The sequence below is a fragment of the Cricetulus griseus genome, chromosome 5 (genome assembly GCF_003668045.3).
Source record: "Cricetulus griseus strain 17A/GY chromosome 5, alternate assembly CriGri-PICRH-1.0, whole genome shotgun sequence".
Taxonomy (NCBI): Eukaryota; Metazoa; Chordata; class Mammalia; order Rodentia; family Cricetidae; genus Cricetulus; species Cricetulus griseus.
Genome location: NC_048598.1, coordinates 62,843,027 through 62,864,132, shown reverse-complemented (window position 1 = coordinate 62,864,132; position 21,106 = coordinate 62,843,027). Strand labels below are relative to the sequence as shown.

Genomic DNA, 21,106 nt, shown 5'->3' with positions numbered 1-21,106 from the left:
CACACACACACACACACACACACACACACACACACACACACACACACTGCTTTGAGCTTCATTTATCTTCACATTTAGACCTGTGTCCTATGTTCTGTACCCTGTGGCCATTGACACCTTGTTTGGAGACAAGAAGCAACTTGACTGTGTCACTAGAAAACAAGCAGCCTAAACCAGGGATTTCCTTCAGGACAGACTGAAAGCTTTCTCTGGGTAATACAGAAGTTATAGGGTGCATTCTGCTTTTCTGTAGTATGGTTTGCAGAAGAGGATGAAGCAAGATGAACACTAGCACTTAGAGGGGAGTGTGTGACTGTCATCTCAGAGGTGTACAGGGACAAGGGGTGTTTCTCAGAAGTACCCTTCTGAAAACACTTCTGAGTGACAACTCCTTTTCTCTATCTCATCCCAGTTTGTAAATCACAAGCCCCGGTAAGCAGCGGCCTTGAGGACACTGAGGAAGTTCTTAATGCATGCTAACACCTCCCATCATGTCTGCCTCAAACCTATTTCATGGAAGAGGGCTTCAGATACATGAAGAGCAAAAAACGTTTGGCTCAGGTAAAACACGGTGCAAAGAAAATCACCCATAAAAATAATTCACATCTATCTTAGCTGCAGAATCATTAATTTTTGTGTTGTCCTACTGTTTTTAATAGCAGGAATACCAGATACTAAAATAACACTTGTTTTTTGGGGAGTAGGGAGTACATTATTCTTGAAAGTGGTTGTATCTTAGACTTCCCACAAGAGCAATTTTAGTACAAAGGACCCACACTCAAGCCAATAATTCATTACAAAGAACAGCCTATGCAGCCATACACAAAGGGACATGGCTCAGCAGAGACTAGAGTACAGATCCCAAGCACATATGTAAATGTCAGCAGGGCAACTGAGATGCCTGCTTGTAACCCCAGCTCTTGGAGACAGAGATTGGGACCTTTGGAACAAGTAGTTTTGCTAGAATTGGTGAACTCTGCGTTCAAGTAAAAGACTCTTGCCTCAATATATAAGATGGAGCATGAGGAAGACGAGGATATCAAGCTCTTGCACCCACACAGGTGAATATGTATCTATACAGGTGTGAATACCACATACACATGACATGCCAAAAAAGTGTATGTAACTACATATTCTCATGTGCCAACAACTGTGAATGTGTATGCACACATACATGATTACCACACACACATACACAAGCAAAAACATCAAACACACACACACACACACACACACACACACACACACACACACACCCTCACATCATAGCCCAGTGTGATGGAGAGCTGGCAGATATGCTCCCTAAGCAACCAACAAGATACCTTCAAACCCTACCCCTGAGGAAACTGCTTTGCCAAGGTGCAGTCTTCAATGCTAGCTTCCCTGCATTGTTTTGCCAGAGAGTTAGGTGAATCAATTGTTCTAATCACCCCAGGAGCTCTGTGCGCATCTTGTTGGACTAAAAAGGAACAAGGCTCACTCAATGCCAATCATCCCAACATGGCACTTCCCTTCCTTTCAGCAGCCTTTCAACAGTGAAGTTTCAACTTGACCTTGGAATCAAAGTGGTAGCTTCATTTATTTTCTACAAGCTCTGGTTCCATTTTAAGGTGAGTTTTTAATTCTAACTCTAGGGTGGGTGGGATTCTACCTCTCAAAAGACTTATTAGCTAGAGTGAAGTCTGTTCCAACTAATTCCCTTCTTCAACTGCATAACGCATAACATCCAGGCCTTTTTGCTCAGATAGCCAATAGCTAGCTAGGCTGCTGGGGGCATTGGCAGTGGGGGGCGGGGTTGTAATCCTTCCTGTGAAAGATCTTGGCAATTTGTGCCTGGAATTTGATGCATTAGTTCTAAAATTAAATAAAGATCCTATAGTGTTCTTCAAAGAAATATGGTGTGGCGCTATGACAAAACACATTTTTCAAGTTCTGACCTCTGGGAACTTCAAGTAGCTTCATATTTCAGGCTGACATCGCTCACAGGCTACTGTCTAGCTGCTCGAGCTGGGACCAGTTATCCATATATATTTTTTTTTCACCACCCTGATCAGTTTTTTAGTCCAGGAAGGTGAAAGGAGTAAAGGGGGGTTAAAAGAAGAATGAAAGCATGCTGATTTACAATGACTGTCCCTCCCCCCTCCAGAATCCCTTGGGGAGAAGAAGCCCTGGTAATTAACTCTAATGAGGTTAAAGTAACTTCCAACTCTTCGTTTTCCTGGAACTGTAAAAAAGTCTCTCTCTCTCTCTCTCTCTCTCTCTCTCTCTCTCTCTCTCTCTCTCTCTCTCTCTCTCTCTCTGTGTGTGTGTGTGTGTGTGTGTAAGCACGAGTATGCATGATTCATGCAAGCATGTATGTTAAATCAGTCAGTGTCTTTTGCTGTAATTTAACACCCTGCATCTCCAGCCCTAGACCGCGGTTGGAAGGGGAACAGTGGCCCAGCTTACCCGCACTTTGCTCCATCACTTCTTTCTGACACATGTCTTGAACATTCACGGTACAATTTACGATGAACTCAGGGGACGAGCAGTCGTTGTTCAGCTGGAATTCTTCACACTGGTAGCACTGAATTTGCAGCGCTAGCCCTGCGGGACAGATGAAGTGGGGTTCAGAAGCTCTAGTTAAGATCTGGCTTGCATAGAGCACACCCTGGCTGGAGAGTATCACCGTGGACAGCCCCACACAAGAGCTTTTGGCCTCTGCATCGGGATCTTCAGTAGGGCTGGCAGTGCCTGAAGCCGGCAGGGGGCAGCGGCACCAATTCCCAGGATCTAAAAGGATAAAGCCCTGTCAGAGACCCTAAATTCCTCCTATACACACAAACGGCTCCGGTAACACCCCCTCAGGCCTTTCTGCAAGTCGTTGCAAAGGCAAGGGTGAGAGTTTGAACCCTAGATCAAAGTAGCTGGGTACAAGCTTCATCTCTTGTCTGAGTCTAATTGCTAATTGGTTACAAATTGGTTAATTACTATTTTGGCACCATTCATAATTACATTCAATGGCGCCTTTTCAGTTTTATTTATTTAATCTTGGAAGTCAGCATTCATACTCTGGGGCTCTGAGGCTTCCTAGCGACCACCCTGCAACCTGGGAGGAGGCGATAGATGCCAAGTGTCTGAGAGCCTCAAGTCCTCCAGCTGGTTCAGCGTCCCTTCTTGTGATCAGTGAGGGAGGCAGCTGCTGATGGTGGAAGAGTACGTGGTGTGTTGTATGTTTGTGTGCGCCCTCCCCGGGACCGCTTCACTACAGCACCTTTAGACCGGGCCTCTCCCACACCCTCCTCGCTAAAAAAAAAAACAAAAAAAAAAAAAAAAAAAAAAAAAAACAAAACAAAAACATGGCTGTTGGGGGATAGGGGCCCCCAAACAAACTCTGATAGCTTAGACTCCATGATCAGGGACTATGTCCAGCCTTTCCAGATCTTCCCGGTTGCTCTCCTCGGATCTGGGAGCTTCTCTTTGGACTCCATGCCCAGCGCTCACAGTGTGTCCCCTTCCTAGCACCTCACGGATCATACGCAAAGCACAGATAACTCAGTCGTCCCCCGCCCCCAGCCGCAGGTTGTCCGGTGTGTTGCTCACCTGTCCGCTTCGCTGTTCCCTTGGGTGGCCATAAGCACTTGTAACTTGAGTAGGCTGGAGGTTTGTCGCCCCTTTCCCCCTTTCCCGGCCCAAAGACCCTCCCCACTCCCAGTTTTGCATCCCCGACTGTGTACCCCAAGCAGCTGCAGCCTAGACTCGCGCCAATCTGCCGCTCTCCTGCAGCGCGGGACTTGGAGAGCGTCCCAGTCTGGCGCCTCTGGGTCTCAGTTTCCAGCACCAAACTCCCGCTGGGTAGCCTCAGCGCAGCGCGGACCCCAGCTGGGCGCACTGAGGGTAGAGCAGGAACGCGCGGCCAGATGGCATGAGAGTGTTTGGCCAGGCTGTTGGCCTCTTCATCTTCTTACCTGGAAGCCAGAACAATCCGCAAAAAGTTGCTGCGATGCCGAGAACCCACATCCTCCCGGATCGGCAGGGCCGGGAGCGGGCAGGAGCATCAGAGACCACGACCGCAGCGGAGGCGACAGCAGCGGATGCTGTCCGGGCCGCAGCGACTGTAGCTGCCGAGGCTTGTGCTGCTGCTGCTGCCGCCCAGGCGACGGCTGCCACCGAGAGGAGCCGCAGGTGTCGCCCGCGGCGCCCGCATCGCCCGCGCCCGGGACTCTCAGAGGCTGGTCCCAGGCTCCTCGGGTTCGCGCTCCCTGGGGCGGAGCGCAGCGCCTCCGGAGGAGTTGGCTGCTGAGGCTTGAAGAACTACTGGCGATCCGGAGCACCCAAAAAAGTCTCGCCTCTTCTGCCCCCACCCCTCCCACTCCGGGTACCACGTGATGGCTGCTGAGTTGTGGTGGGGGTGGAGGGCGGGGAAGGCTGGGACTGTCTCTCTACTGTCCCCACCCCCTTCTGCTACCCTTTTAGCCTACCTTCTCTAGTTCCTGAGAAAGGAGCGCCTGCAGGACTTGGGGATAGTCGTTTATAGAGGTTAGGAATACAGAGGCGACTAGGGCGCAGCAGGTGCCGCCGGGACCGGCCCTGTCCTGTGAGAACTCGGAGATCAGAGTGCTGGGCTGGGCCTTGGCACACTGGGCTACCCTTCCTTTCCAGGTGTTCTGTTCCCTCCCAGTGCTAACTAGTACCCCTGCAACTGGGTCTCGCCCAACTCTCCCGGGGTCTTCTATCACCCTCCACCCTCTGGGTGACTGTCTGGGATAGGGCGAAGGGGTATTTCCATGCACCTGGAAAAGTTGCACGGTCGCGAGTTCCCTGGGGTGTCCGGTGCAGCCGCGCATCTTTCTGGGAGAAACCCACAACATAGGTCACCCTCGTCTTCTGGCAGAATGCCTGCGATGGTGACCCTACCGCAGGTGGCTCGCTTGCCTAGACAATCCTCTCACCGTTGGAGGATGCATTGACACAGCCCAGGTCGCCTAGCACAGAAAAAAAAGCTACCCTGGTGAGTGGAGACCGGGATCTGTGCTGCCTTTCACTGAAAAGCAAATGGGGCTGCCAGCTCCCCCAAGCCACCAGCTGAGTATACACTCCTTACAGCGCTGTGCACGCCAAAGACTTGGTCATCTGCTGTCTCCCTCCTCTGCCACCCTCCTTTCTGACAATTCCAAGCGACCCACCTTGCATATTCCCGGGACACCACGGTGCTATTTTTCCTTCTGGCGGAGCTTTGCAGAAGGCTGTGCTGTGCAAAGAGCTGACAACCGAAGCTCTTAGTGCCCCCGCCCCCAACCCTGCGCGTTTCCACCCCCACCCCCCGATTTGGGAGCCTCAGTGGAAACCAGTGGCTAAGCGTCACCTCTCTCCTGCGGTGCCTCCGAGGGGAAGTGCTCTCGGGCTAGGCTATGATCATTTATTTCCCCACCCTGCCAGCAGAGCAGGTCTGGAAGAAGGGGCATAAACGACTTTCTTGTAATTCCTCTGCAGAGATCGGTCCATAGCTGCCTCGGGCTCATTCTTCCCCACCCCCTTCCTTTCATTTCTAGCTGGTTAACTCCTTGGGGAGAAAGGGGAGGAAGGGATGCTTTGACCGTCACTTGCTTGTCTGCAATGTGGATCTTAACAATTGTTCCAATTACTATTACAGGAGCAAAGGGGCCAGCTTATTTATTCCTTCAGGGAAACCTATTCACAGAGCAAGCTCGGGACGCGATTAAAATTATCACGGGACCAATCACTTCTTGAATAAAGTTCTTTTCTGCTCTTGGAGGATGTGATAGGGCTTTTATTCCGAAATGAAATGAAACAAAAGGATTTTTTTTTAAAGTCTGAAAGACAAAGATGCTTTACACAATTTGAATTGAAGATAACAAAACCCAAATACAACAAATTGCACAAACAAAATAACACTGGTCATACAATACTCTATAAAGATACAAGTGTGCTAAGGCAACTGCACAAATTCTAATCACAGCTCTACTCTGCCTGGGCTGCGGGCTTCTGTACAGAAGGAATTATAAATAGTTCACGTCTAGAAAAAATACACATAACCTTTAAAATAGAATTTATCCTCACATATAAACAGTCTTTAATAGAAAAAAAGGATATTAAAAAGTAAGAAAGTTTCATAGCACCAACCATTCATTTATTTTTATGAAGTGAATATGGCAAATAGAGTACCCAGATTTTAACTTAAAAAAAAAGTAGGGAGATTAAAAAAAATCAACAAACTCAGAATTGTAGAGAAATACAATGGAGAGGATGGAAGATGCCTGGGAGTGAAGCCTGCTAAGATTTGCTCCCTTCTGCATCCAGGAGAAGCACTACTGATGTCATCTCTTCCTAGCGACAATTGGGAAATTGGACCACCATTCAGATTTTCAATCAAAATGAGATGTTGAGAAACAGTGATGACCTCAACTCTCTGGCTTTTCTGCAGGCCCCACTTTTAGATTGAAACAGTATAACACAAATAATTTGAGGACCAGGGTGATGAATGTCACAAAATCCTTAGTTGGAGTTTTTAAAAAATATATTATCAACTTCTAAAACTTAATACATCATTTCAAGAGCATGGCGCCAACTCTTTTTATTGCTATCTTTCTCCCCCTACAAATATAATTTCTCTTCCCCCAGAATTTACAGCTTTTATACAAATACTCAAAAAAGTGCAAACATTGAGAATTCTCTATCATATTTTTCTTTTAATCCTCATGAAACACAGTAAGTATCGGTGATCCTTATCAATCCACTAGGGGAGTAAACTCTGGTGTGTTGGCTGCTGTCAGCTTCTCTGGAGTTAGTGCCCCCTGCATCCCCAGCTCTGTGTCCATTTTCCTAGTGCACCGTGTTCAGGTCGCACTGAGGGGTGCTCCTCTAGGCCTCATTGGAGCCTTGACTTGCACAAGAGGAGAAACTATCATACAAAGAGTCACTCAGAGACTCCACGTTGTTGTCTCCGCCAGGCCTAGCCGAGTTACTTGATGAAGCATCTATCTTTTTGCCTTTCTCTTCCTTTTGTCCTTTAACCTTGCTTGGAGACTTCTCAGTTTCTAATAAAATCACAGTATTGCCGTTAAATTTATTGAACGACTCCAGGGAAATTTCAGATAATCTATTCTCAGGATCTTCTTTTGTTTCTTCAACTTGTTTCAGTTCCTGCAATAAAAAGGAGGAAAATATTAGAAACATAATTCTTTGGAAAAATCAATTTATCCTATCTGATATTCAATTATTGTCTGAATAAAGTACAGTTTAAAGGGATAGAGGGAACCTACAAGTCCTTAACAATCTTTCAGTGTAATTAAATGCAATAATAAAGCTAATTTTAGGGATAAATCAAGACTTTAATAATTTTACTGAGATAAATAGATCTCAATTTGCAAACCAGTTAAGTGCCACTTAATTCATTTTAAACGGATCCATTTGAAATTTGCTCAGGTAAGGTGTCGTATTTTTCTCTATCAAAAGTTCAAAGTCCTCTGTTTTCTTAATAAATATTCCTTACACTTTTTCTAAAAGGGATACAGATTGAGTTCCAGCCAGAAGTTATAGTCATTTGGGGGGAAAAAGAGCAGAAAATCCCTTAAATTGCCATAAAATTTAAGTACATATTAAGCTTGTTAAGAATATTGTCATATTTGAATTTTGTCCCTTTTAGGCACCTAAGATATTTGAAGGAGAGCTCTGAGTCATTGACTGCAGATTCCAGAAGGGCTAAAGGCATAAAAATCAAGTAATGGTACTATAGTTTAGTAACCCTTTCCTTCCAGAAGGTTCCAGACATACCAGTTTATTCCAGGGATTTATGGGATGTTCTTAATACTCCCCAGGACTTCATAAAATACTGCAGTTATACTAGGCAATTATTGTAGCTACCCTGTAAGCATGAGTATGTTCAGTTGCTCAAGTAGCTATTCAGGTTGTGGTGAGGACAAAGGGAGGCAGGGACATCAGAGGTAATGAGATGAGTGAAGATGGTTAAGTCTCGAAACCACTCTCCAGCAAGAAGTCAAAAGCCTTTCCTATAGCTATTGGGAAACACACAATGCGGCTAATTAACTCACTTTCCTAGAACACTAGATCAGAAATAAGCCTGGTGGTCACTTGGCTGTGCCTTCCCTGCACAGCAGAGAGCAACAATCTCATGTCAGGTTGGCTGAGTGTAGGGCTTTTATTCTTTCTGTTGGTAGGACCTATCCCCTTACGTTAAAAAAGGACAAAAATATCCTCATGTTTGTTTTTCAATTTTGTTACTCAAATCTTCCATTTCAATGATCTGTCAGATTTTGAATACATGTATTTCTGTCCACCACCCAACCCCATGGTTGGACTTTCAAATGCCATGGGGAAACTGATGGAGGCAGATGGATGCAGTCAAGACCTGTAGACTCTTAAATGCTAAGTACCCAACAGAAAGAAAAGAGATATGGAAGTGGGTGCCTTTACTGTTCTAAGGGCTGCTGCTAGGGGGTTTTCTGGTAGAGAGTGGGGTCATTTCATGGGAAGATCTGGGCATCTGCTTTGAATTAGTGCTTATTTAATTACTCAGTGTGCTGAAGTATTACTTGTAGAACTGGTTTTCAATCTTCAACTGTTGCCTGGAAACCATGGTGAGGGGCTGATCCACAGATTTCTAGCTAAGCACAGACAATGATTAGGAAGAACTCAAGCAAGTGCTTTCTTGTGTCCTGCCAAGTTTTAAGCCTTTTTAATCCCTGCCCCCTAAATTACATGGCACAACATTAACAATGGATGGTGAGTAGGAAATGGCTTGGAGAGAGAGGATGTTTACCTCTATCATAAAATATGAGTATATTTTTACATTCAGGTGAATAAAGAGCCTTCAGTACAATTTCTCATCACCTCGACATGTTTGTTGCATTTTTTCACCTGTACCTGGTCTATGTGAATCTCCGAGTCATTCAACAAAAACTTACGAGAAAAACTACTCCAAGGCAGATGGAGGGTTTGGATGCTAAAGCTACATGGTAAAACAGGTTAATTAGAGGCCCTGGAGGGAGACAACCTGGGCTTCTGTGTCAGCTAGACCATTTTCCTGGCTGTGAGCGCTATGTACATCCTTCTTTAGGTGTGATGGTGACAGGTGGGCCTTATTTAAGCACTTAGGGAAATCTAGAAACACGGCACCTTACAGCTCTAGCCACATAGCAGCTGTTCCATGCACATTTTCTTCAGTGGCACAGTGGATGGTAAGTGCTGCTTTAATCACATGATTCCCCCTGTGTCTGTGAACAACCCTAAGGAAACTCATTAGGACACCACACACACACACACACACACACACACACACACACACACACACACGTCTTATCAATCCTTATCAAAGTGGTTCTCAGAGTTCACTCTCCAGACTAGCAGCAACCATTGGAACAACAAGGAGCTTGTTGGAAATGCAATTTCATGGTGTTTGCCCAGACCTGCTACATCAGAATTCTGGGACCTTGCCACCTGTTCTAAACAAGCTCAAACTCACAGTGTGATTCTGACACATGCTCAGTATGCAATATATACATGTACTGGCTGGTTTTATGTCAATTTGACACAAGCTAGAGCCATCACAGAAGAAGGAACCTCCATTGAAAAAATGCCTTCATAAGATCAAGCTGTAAGCAAGCCTATAGGGTATTTTCTTAATTAGTGATTGATGTGGTGGGCCAGCCTATCGAGGATAGTGCCATTCCTGATTTGGCAGACCTGGGTTCTGTAAGAAAGCAAGTTGGGCAAACCAGGCTGAGCAAGCCAGTAAACAGCACCCATCTATGGCCTCTGCATCAGCTCCTGCCTCTAGGTTCCTGTGTTGTGTCAGTTCCTGTCCTGGTTTCCTTTAATGAAGAACAGTGATATGGAAGTGTAGGTTGAACAAGCCTGTTCCTTCCCAACTTGATTTGGTGACAGTGTTTTCTCACAGTAATAGTAACCATGACTAAGACAATACAAATATTCAAGCTTTAAAATAAAAGAGTTGATCTATCATATATCTCTAGAATCTACCTAAATTTTGTGTCTATCAACAGTCTGTCTATCTGACTGACTGACTCTGGCCACCCTGGTTATGGAGAGAAAGTCCGTTATAAGGAAAGTTCACTCTCATTGTGGAGTGAATGAAATGTGAGTTCACACCATTTCTTGGTTCCACACCATTGGTGCAAATGACAAGAAGGGCCACTCTTCATCTGGCCTCATAATGGGAGCCTCAGGAAGAAGCTCCTATAAACAACCCCTTACACACACTCCTGTTAATAACCCTGAGAAAAACTCATCGGTTCACCCAGTTAGACTGCAGTGCATCCATTCCTTTGGTCTGTCCCTATCGAGGGTGAGTAGACATGTGTGTGTTCTGTCTCCCTAGAAAAAAGTCTCCCAGCTAATATCTATCTGCCCCTCCCCTTGCCACCCGTTTTCTCCATAAGGCTTAGCCAGATACTAAGCTGTCCATGTTTTTTCTCAGTTTCCTTCTAGAATCTCAAACTAAGTTGTCCATGTTTTCTCAGTTTCCTTCCAGAATCTCAAGTTGCTTTGGAGATTGTTACTTCTTACCTCTGCCCAGGAACATATGGAAGTAGGCTGGTAACTATCTTTGTCAGATATCATGTATTTACAAATGTTTGAAGCCATGTTGACTTTAAATTTAAATAGAAGTGATCAAGGTCAACTGGTAATGTGTTAATAATGATCTACCTGGCATATGGTAACAAAATAGTGTGACTGTCACACACTAACCACAGCTCACATTAACTGGGGTAGACACTAAGGACATTGAAGGGATTATCTAGTTTGTTTTCCAGTTATGATTATTTGCCTTTCCTTGTCTTTTATTCATTTGTTTTTATAATCTTTTTGTATACATGATGTGTGTATATGTATGTATGATTGTGTGTATGAGAGAGAGAGAGAGAGAGAGAGAGAGAGAGAGAGAGAGAGAGAGAGAGGGAGATATTAGGTGTACACATGCCACAGTGGGCATATAAAGTAAGAGGACTACCTTGTACCTTGGGTGCTAGCTCTGCCTTCTAGCTCTCTGGAGACAAGGCCTCTTTGTTTCTCACTGCTGTGTACACTAGGGCTGCCGTCTCACAAGCTTGTGCAGCCTGCCCTATCTCAGGTTCCCATTTCACCATAGAAGTGCTGGCGTTACAGACATGCTCTACCTTGTCTGGCTTTATATAGGCTCTGGGGATTCGAACACACATTCTCAAGCTTGCATAGAAACACTTTACCCATGGCACCATTTCTCTAGCTCTGTTGGTTTGTTTATTTGTTTGAGGTCTCAAAGTGTAACCTAGTTGGGCCTGGGAGTAACTATATAGACCAGGTTGACCTCAAACTTGCTATAATTCTACTCACTCAATGCTGACATTGCAGCAATGAGCATGGTTCCCAAATTACTTCTATGTGAAGGCTGTCATTAGCATCTCTATTTATAGCCATGAGTCTTGAGGAAGTTCAGGAACTCATAGGGTCCTGCTGTAGTGCTATGTGAGTATTGCAATGTGCTTGCAGATCCCAGGCTCTTAACCTTTACCTTAAAAAAACACTTAACAAGTATCTGTCAATTGTGTCTTTAAGAGTAACACCTAAAATAAGAATGATAGGGCTGGGGATAGGATTTCATGTTTAAGAGCAAATACTGTTCTTACAGAAGACCAGAGTTCAGTTCCCAGCATCCATGTCAGGTGGTTTACAACAACCTATAACTGCAGCTCCTAGGGATCTGACATCCTCTTCTGGCCTCCTTGGAAACTGTATTCATGTGTGTATATGTACGCATAGATACTTTAAAATGCTATAATGCAAATAAAATAAGAATTACAGAAGAACAATAATGACTAGCCCAGCATAGACCAGTGTTCAACAGAATTTTGTCAGTTCCATAAAACATCCCATTCCTTCACATGTGTTGTATTTCACCAGAATTAAATAAAAATATTGTATTAAATTTGTCTCCTATAGGTGGCAACAGTTGTATGAGTGACTTTCTTGTTAGGGCTTTTTGTTGCACTTGGGGAAAACAGTAAGCTAAACAGGCAACAGGAGGACATGTTTTCAGGTTAGAAATGAGCATCTTTGCATACTTATATAGTATTTTCTTGTCTTTAGTGCAAACATAAACTTCTTAGTGATAATGCTAGCAAGGAACTGTGAGGTATGCTCCAAAAACCTCTTGAGAATCACACTGCAACCAATTTAATGACTTGTTGTCAAACAGTAATCAATCAAACCAATTTACTGTATGGCTGACTCTGCATAAATAATCTTATGGTTATGAGTCACACAGGATACTCCATAAGAGAAGGTTCTCTTGGTCATATTTTGAAGGATAAATAGAATTAAGATACAGGAAAGAAGTGGCAGAGTATTCCAGTGTGATGCCATGTAATATGCTCCTGTTTCTCAGTACACTGTTCTGTAGTCCATTTCAAGTAAATATATGCCAGGAGTGTCTATCTCTTGGTCTAGTAGATTCTGTAGTGGACAACTAGCTGTAAATCTGGAGACACAGAATGAGATGTGCCAAACAGATTCTCAATGACCCAATCAGATTCTCAGCACAGTAGGTGGGATAGAAGAGTTTTATTTCTAAACAGGTTCCCTTTAGGTTTTCATGCAGCTCTAACATCAACATAGAAGGTCAGGGAGGCCAGAGCTGACTGTGCCTTACATGGGATACTTATGGGACCTGTGATTTGCACAGATTTAAGATTTAGGTGAAGGTTGACCTGGAAGTTTACTTGTTATTTTATTTTTTACATAGGAACACATAACATATGTTTTCACTGTCAATGATACTCATGAAAGAGACTTTGCCTAGAGCAATATTGTTAATGTTAGGAAGGATTAACCAGGAGGTGAGCTAAGCTCTTACAGAAGATGTGAGGATATTTGAGGAGAGACTGAAGAACTCAAGGGATTAAACCAGCAAAAGATACATTTATAGCTATATACCTATATCTATCTATCTATCTATCTATCTATCTATCTATCTACCTACCTATCCATCATCTATCCATCTGTCATCTATGTCTATCTACCTGTGTGTGCTAGTGTGCACTTGTAAGAGATTCATGTTAAATTCTATAGTTAGCAACACCTGCCCACAGTTAAACTTATAAAACAGCAAAATGAATTATCATTCTCTGATTAAGGCTACTATTTCATCATTTCAAATAAATTTTCATTGTAGATTTTATCTTAAGGATATTGGTTCTCATGCCTGCTGTAGGATGTCAGAAGGCAATTCAAAGCTACTGGAGGAATTCAAATTGAGCCTCCTTCCTCAGATGAGCACTAACGCAGCAGTATCAGAGTCCTTGGCCCAAATTAGTGCAAAGAGAGTCTTAATTAACATTCTGAGTCTCTTAGTTCTCTATTGTTATAGAGATCCACTGCCAATCATCCCAGAAAAACACATGGTAGGCAAGTAGCCAAACTTCCAAAGTATTTTTACTATGTGTCAAATTCTGTGTGGCTTTATTGCATGCATTATCTCATTTCATCCTTAAAGCAATCCCATGAGAGAGTTCGATTATCAACCCCATTACGCAAATGGGAAAATACAGACAGAGAGGTCTAAATACTAGTCCAAATATGCATGGCTAATCTGCCAAAGAGTTGGGAGTGGAGAAAAAGCAGTCAGAATACAGAATGCATCAGTACACATTATAGCAGGTATCTGGAACCTACTATAAGATTGCTGACAGTGTGCTAATTAGTTATGTAATCCCTCTGACACTCTGGTTCTTTATATTAAAGTTCTTTTCAAATCTTCTCACTTTATAAAGCTCTGGAGCCTTAATCGGGTGTCCTGTATCCATCTATTACTGGCTCAATAAACAACCTTAACATTATTCCTCCTCATCTTAGTTCTCAAGGACTTAAAAAAGAAAAGTGAAAGGCTGACAGTTGACTCCAATATCAACTTTCTTACCAAGAAAGCTTCAAATCTGTAAATGTGCAAGCTCCCTCAAGAAACAAGAGGTAAGAAATAATGAGCTTACTAGACAAGCATGAGTATTTGAGTTCCATTTCCAGATCTCACTGAGAGAAGCTAGCTATGGTGGCACATGCCTGTAATCCAGCACTGGAGAGGAGGAGGCAGAAGGATACCTGTAGCTCACTAGCCAGACAGCTAAGCACAATCAGAGAGCTCTATGCTTAGTAAAAGACCCTGTCTGAAAAATAAAGGCAGAGAGCAAACGAGGAAGAAAATTGAGGTTGACCTCTGGCCTCTACATACACACACACACACACACACACACACACACACACACACACACACACACACACACAGAGAGAGAGAGAGAGAGAGAGAGAGAGAGAGAGAGAGAGAGACAGAGACAGAGACAGAGAGAGACAGAGAGACAGAGAGAGACAGAGAGAGACAGAGAGAGAGAGACAGAGAGAGGGGGGGGAAATTAGGCATCATAACTGCCATCTCTGAGATGGGGAGTGAACCCTCATATCACACACAACCAGAAAGAATGTTTGCTTCTGATAGCTAGCCCAACTTGAGATAAATGAAGGGAGTTCCTGAGGTATCTGCTTATTACCAGAGTCTTTCCTTGTTGACAGATTTTTCTTTGGGCTGCCAGCTCATAAAAAACAACATGGAGACTTAATAATTACAAAGGTTCAGCCTATAGCTTAGGCTTGTCCCACTAGCTCTTATAACTTAAACTAACCCATTTATATCGATCTACATTTTTGCCTGGTAGCTTTTTACCTCTCTTTTATCTTGCACCTCCTGTTTCCTCTCAGTGTCCTCTGGCATCTCTCTTGTGCCTAGATTCACCTCTTCTTCTCTCTCTGCCTGGAAGTCCTGCCTCTCCTCTCCTGCCTACCTACTGGCCATTCATCTTTTTATTAAACCAATCAGAAGGTGACTTGGCAAAGACGCATCTTCACAGTATACAAAAAGATTATTTGAGAACATTTCCTGAAGTTGCTAATGAAATGAGTCACTCTTTATTTCCCTGATGAGAAGTGCATGAGAAGCCAAGACTCAACAGGCTGGAAATGTTACCCTCAGTAGTTCCCTTGATTCAGAACATACCCACTCTTAGGAGGCTATGTCACCATGGTGCCCCACCACTAGGGCTTTGTCCTGAACTCCTATGTGGCTCAGGCTGGCCGTGAATTTTGTCTGTAGCCCAGGTGTTTTCAAACTCGCAATTATCCTGCTTCAGTTTCCCAGGTACTCAGATTATAGATATTGACCACTATGACTGGCTCTTGAATGCAGACTTTAGCCAAATAGTCACAGACACAATAGGGCCAAGAAGATGAGGAAATTCAGAGGCTGAGGCAAAATGGGTTGAATAGAGAAGCCTCTCTGGGTATAGATATGGAGGGAGATGACTCAGGAGATGAGAAAGAGAAGAGAGCTTCCATTTGGAAGCAGGTAAGTCAAATAAAGGAGGCTGCCTAAGCCAGGGTTTTGGAGTTTGTATTATTTATTATTTTTGTTGCTGGGATGAACTATCTGACAAGAAGCAACTTATTAGACAGTTTATTTTAACTCATGGTTTGTGGGGATACAGTTGATCATGGCATCTGTCTATATTGCCTCTGTAGTCAGAACACCAAGATCAGACAGAAAATGTCGCTGGGCTACAAAGCCTCAAGGTTGCTCATAGTGATCCATTTCCTCTTGCAAGTGGATCTCCTAAAGGTTTAGCAACCTTTGCAAACAGTGCTTGGAATCAAGGGTTGGAACACATGAGCCTATGGCCGCATTTCATAGGCAAACAACAGGACAGACAGTTTGTAGCTGAAGTTGTGATTTTTCCCACCTTGGGCACTGGGAAGAGAGAATCTGTGTAGAGTTTTATCATCCTGTCATGCTGGGGTTTGAGGGAAGGCATTTTAATATAGGTCTTTTAGTAGAAGGTTATGTATAACTTCAAGTCCATTGTAACTGGCATTTCCTGGGGCAGGTCCATCTCAAGGGTATTGATGCAACCATTTGTCTTTGCTCAGAGGCACTAGTGAAGCTGTTCCATAACGTCTCTTGTGCTGTATTCCTGGTGGAGCTGCCTTCTGTCTGATACGTAAAAACAGACAGCAGGACCTTTGGTGAGCACTAGAGACCCTTCCATGCTCTCCTCAAGAGTTGTGGCGTTAACCCCGTTAACCTGGTCAGATTCCAGCACAGATAATTACCCTCTCTTGGCACTGCATTCCTTCTATTAACTCAACTGGACACATGACTTCACTTGCTCTCCTGAAAATTTAATATGACCTGTTACAACAGAGAACCATTCTCTCCATTCAACCACAGGCAGGGAGCTGTGATTCAGCACTTTGGGGCACTCTGTTTCATTCCTGGGGTCTTGCAAATTTCTTAGCATCTCGTGGGCAAACTGGTTTTATTAGGTGAAAGAGTAATTTCCAGCTGAGATGTGCTTTTATGACTAAATTAACTCCATTGCTGTCTTTAACTGTGATCAATGGTTTCCAATGACCTTTTCAGGAACTCTTGAACCCAGGGTGGGGAAAAATGAATTCACAAAAAAAGTGGACAGAAGGTAAGAAGCTTGGGATTTCTAGAAAATGGTACATCTCATGGAAATGGAGGGATGCACATCAAAAAGATACAGCGGCCATGGAGCCATTTAAAGGCAAGAGAAAAAGGATTTATCTGGTCTACATGTTCTGATTAGAGGCCATCATTGAGAGGAGGCAGGGTAGGAACCATAGAGGAAAGCCGTTGACTGGCTTGTTCTCCAAGGATTGCTTAGCTTACTTTCTTGTATAACCTATGACCATCAGTTCAGTGGTAGAACCAATCACAGTGGGCATGGCTCTCCCACATTGATCAGCAATTAAAAAAATTCCCTGCAGGCTTTATAGACATGTCCACAGGCCAACAGGATGGGGGCATTTTCTCAGTTAAGGTTCTTTCTTCTCATGTGTCTCTAGTTTGTGTCAAGCTGAAAAAAAAAAACAAAAACAAAAAACAAAACAAAACAAAAAAACCAACCAAACAAACAAACAAACAAAAATCCCCAAAACCAAACCAAAACCAAAGCAAACAAACCAAAAAACAAACCCTAACCAGACTGCAGATTCATTCTCAGACATGTAAGATAGGCAAAAAGGTACTCTTTACCAGTAAAATATAATAAAAAGAATATCACAACTTTGTTAAGTCAGAGAAGGGCACTTAGGAAGAGGGAATGCATACTGATGGGGAAAACTGGAGTAAACATGGAAACACACTTGATATTTCTAAAATTCTTGATTTGGGGATATCACCTAAAATGTCCATTTAAGAACTTTCATTCTCCCGTCCCTACTCATGGTAGTAGATTCGTCCACAAATAGAATTTAAAACATAGCTTGAGGCTGAAGAGATGGCTCAGTGGGTAAAGTGCCTGTTGTGTAAGCAAGAGGACACATTTGTTTAGATCACCTGAAGCCATAGAAATGTAGGCCTACCTGCAATTCCAGCCCCAAAAGGTTGGGATGAGATCCATAGAGAAAGCTGGCAAGCAAGACTGGCCTCATCAGCAAGCTCTAGGTTTGACTGAGATACCCCGTCTCAATAAATAGGTAGAAAAGCAACAGAGGATAATTCCCTGCACAAACCTCTGACCTCCACACTCCAAATGTACATATATACACACAGTGTAACACACATAGATCTATGAACACACATCACATACATATATAAAAAATAGCATAATGTACTTTCAGTGCAGGAGACTTCATGAGAATTGATCCATTTTCCCAAAAGTAAAACAGCCATTATTTTATACTGACCTGGAATTAGGCAAACAAACCAGTCCACTGATAGCAACTTGTGTAAGTAGTGTAACTAAATGAAACATAGTTTTCTGCATTGTTACATTCCTTTCTGCCCAGAATGGCAACAAAAAAGCATTCAGGAATGAAAATGGAGCACATAGCCAGGCATTGGTGGTACACGCCTTTAATCCCAGCACTTGGGAGGCAGAGGCAGGCGGATCTCTGTGAGTTCAAGACCAGCCTGGTCTACAAGAGCTAGTTCCAGGACAGTCTCCAAAGCCATGGAGAAATCCTGCCTTGGGGGAAAAAAAGAAAATGGAGTAAACACTGAGCTAGAAACCTTCAGACTGGTCAGTTATGGTGTCAGCTGATGAGAGTGTGACACTAAGACTGTCTTTAATTCACAGGCACAATTATGAATGAGTTTATAAACACACACACATACAAATACACACACATACAAACATATACCTTACACTTATAAAACATGCATACATATATGAACACATACACATGTATACATACACGTTCATGCATGCACACAATACACTATAAACACCCATTTATACACATATATATGCAAACACATATGTATAGTTATAATCCACATGTACTAAACAAATATATACATACATATAGACATACACACATATGCTACTTGCATGATTTCAAAGACAAATTAAACTATATCTCCCTCACAGACCTTTGAATTACCCTGTATCTTAAATACAGTTATACACCTGTCTGGCTTAGATATGTACCTTTGTAACACAAAGGCCTGTAGACATTGCCAAAGGAAATGTAGCATGAAGTGAACATCCATGCTTTCTTACTTCCACAAAGCTATGTTTTTACTTTGGAGTGGCAGGGTTTTGGCTGTTCTTACAAGAAAAGTAAAATACATATTTTTTCCTTGAATCAGATCAATATATTAAAAAATTACACTATGGCTTTTATTTAGTCCTGGAAATTCTCCTTTCATGAGAAAACATCCAATGTCATCATCAAAGGGTTAGAGATTGTAAAATTATACCCAAGTGTTATGTGTTTATTAACAGGGCATCCAATGACTGTCAAAGCCCAAAGGGGTTGTTCTACTTTCTAGCCATGTGTTTTCTATGTTTGAGCAAGTATGTGTACATATGCTTACAGATACATGTGTATGGACATGTGTGGAAGCAAGAGGCCATTGGTGAGTCTTTCTCAGTTGCTCCCACCTCAATTTTGGATATGATCTGAATTCATATTTAAGCAGAAAGAATATCACTGAACAAGCCATTTTCCTAGTCTGCATCCCACAAGGACTTGGCATTGCAGCTCAAGGTCATCATCTATGACATTCATACTCAAGAACTATGTAATCACCTTCTCTCTCTCTCTCTCTGTCTCTCTCTCTCTCTCTCTCTCTCTCTCTCTCTCTCTCTCTCTCTCTCTCTCTCTGTGTGTGTGTGTGTGTATGTGTATGTATACAAACTAAGTCTTATAGTGTTTTAAGTAAACTTACAGTTTTGGTTATTTGGTTTTAGCTATCCTTGGCTTCACACGGCTCACTCGAAATAACTAGACAACCAGCGTTTATTCCAATAGAGTAGGGAGGGATACTTTATGCACTTCAACCTCCAATCTCTCAGTCATCTTACAACAGGTCTGGAATTAAGTGGGAGTGCAGCCTAAAATTCATGCAAGAGCACACCGATTGCTGGGGAGGTGGGGGTGTTGTTTTACTCCATTGTAGGCTATTCACCTCCTAATGTGGTTGATGTTTCAGTTCTGTGGCTGGTCAGTTTTTCCTTTGCATAAAATCATTTGACATATTGAATCCTGAAAGCTGGGGCAACTCAGAAGTGACACTAATTTATTGATCTTTCTTCTAAGGAGAAAATTCCCTGGTGGAAATTGTTCTAAAGATCCAGAAACCACCAGCTGCTATTATAGTCTGAAAATCCAGACACAATAGCCAATACAAAATGTTATTGAAAAGAGCAGACCCATGGCAGATTGTGCACACATTGGCTTTGCCCTTTCCCTAAATGCAGTCATCAAGAAATACTTCACTTGGTTTGAGCTAGTCTCAGGCAATTTGTTCAAGCCCAGAGTTGTCTTATGTTCTTCAGGCAGGGGAGAACTGGTGGTGTGTGTGTGTTTGTGTAACTCAGGGTGTGAAGTCACACTGATGATATTCTTAGAGGCAACAGTAAAACTGACAGTGAAAATCTACAAATATTACTAGTGTGCCAATTTTAGAAATTAAACTGTAGAGAGATTAAGCTATACCTATCTTAACTCCAAAATTCGAGCACCAGGCAACATGCGGACGCATCTTAACACCTCTGCTGACCTGAGTGAGGAACAGCTGTCTCCTCTAATCTGTGGGAGGAATGTGTTAAACCTCCCAGTGGGTGTCCAAAATCACATATAGTACTGAACTTTATACATACTATTATTATTTATATCCATACATGTGATGAAAATTTAGTCAACAAATTAGGTGTAATGAGAAATTAATAATAACATAGGATACTAGCAATAATATTTCATGTGAATTTAGAGTCTCTCATAAAATACCTTATTTATTGTACTCATGCTCTTGATATAATGTGAGATGATACAGTGTCTAGGTAATGAGATTAGGTGAAACATGACATGAGTATTGTTACATAGAATGAGCCTGGTAAGCAAGCTGTAATTGAACATAGCACTCTGATGATGTGACAGTTGATCTGATAACTGAGGTGTCTAATGAATCAAATGGTAGGTAGTATAGGTACTATGGATATCTTGGATGGAGCGGTGGCTCAGTAAGTAAAGAGTGGGTAGTGTATACAGTGTGGGTATGTTGAGGAAACAGCTCACATCTAGAGCAGAATGGGACATACGAGATTTCATCATGCTACTCAGAATAGTGTGCAAGCTGAAACGTATGAATTCTTTATTTGCGGACTGTGCTCGACTATGGTGTATAAGTTACTTTCTTATTGTTGAGACCAAATACCTGACAAGAAGTAATGTAAGGGAGGAAGGGTATTATTTTGGTTTATAGTTTAAAAAAAAAGATATAATTCACCCTGGTGGGGAAGACATGATAGCAGGAGCATGAGGTAGCTGGTCACATTGCATCTGTGTTCAGGAAGTAGAAAGTGGGGCTATCAAATCTCAAGGTCTGCCTCCAGATACTCACTTTCTCCAACAAGTCTCCATCTCCTAAATGTTTGGAACTGTCTTAAACAGGAGTACTAGCTGGGGACCAAGTACTGAGGGCACATACCTGTGGGGGACAGTTCACATTCAAACCATAGCATCTGGGTACCTGAGAGCACAGGCAAAAACCCAAAAAACAAAAAAACAACAAAAC

General features: G+C 42.8%; 2 protein-coding genes across 2 annotated transcripts in view; both read right to left on the bottom strand.

Moving 5' to 3' along the window:
* Positions 1-4,186, bottom strand: part of Lypd1 (LY6/PLAUR domain containing 1) — a 38,535-nt gene extending 34,349 nt beyond the window's left edge. The window contains exons 1-3 of the mRNA XM_035444946.1: positions 4,117-4,186; positions 3,948-3,977; positions 2,449-2,586 (exon numbers count right to left, since the gene is read on the bottom strand). Of these exons, the coding sequence (XP_035300837.1) occupies positions 2,449-2,586; positions 3,948-3,977; positions 4,117-4,186 (238 nt within the window). The remainder of the gene's footprint in view (positions 1-2,448; positions 2,587-3,947; positions 3,978-4,116) is intronic.
* A 1,563-nt stretch (positions 4,187-5,749) lies between these two features.
* Nckap5 (NCK associated protein 5) overlaps positions 5,750-21,106 on the bottom strand; it is a 544,909-nt gene continuing 529,552 nt past the window's right edge. The window contains exon 16 of the mRNA XM_035445835.1: positions 5,750-7,143. Coding sequence (XP_035301726.1) covers positions 6,862-7,143 — 282 coding nt within the window. The 3' untranslated portion in view covers positions 5,750-6,861. The remainder of the gene's footprint in view (positions 7,144-21,106) is intronic.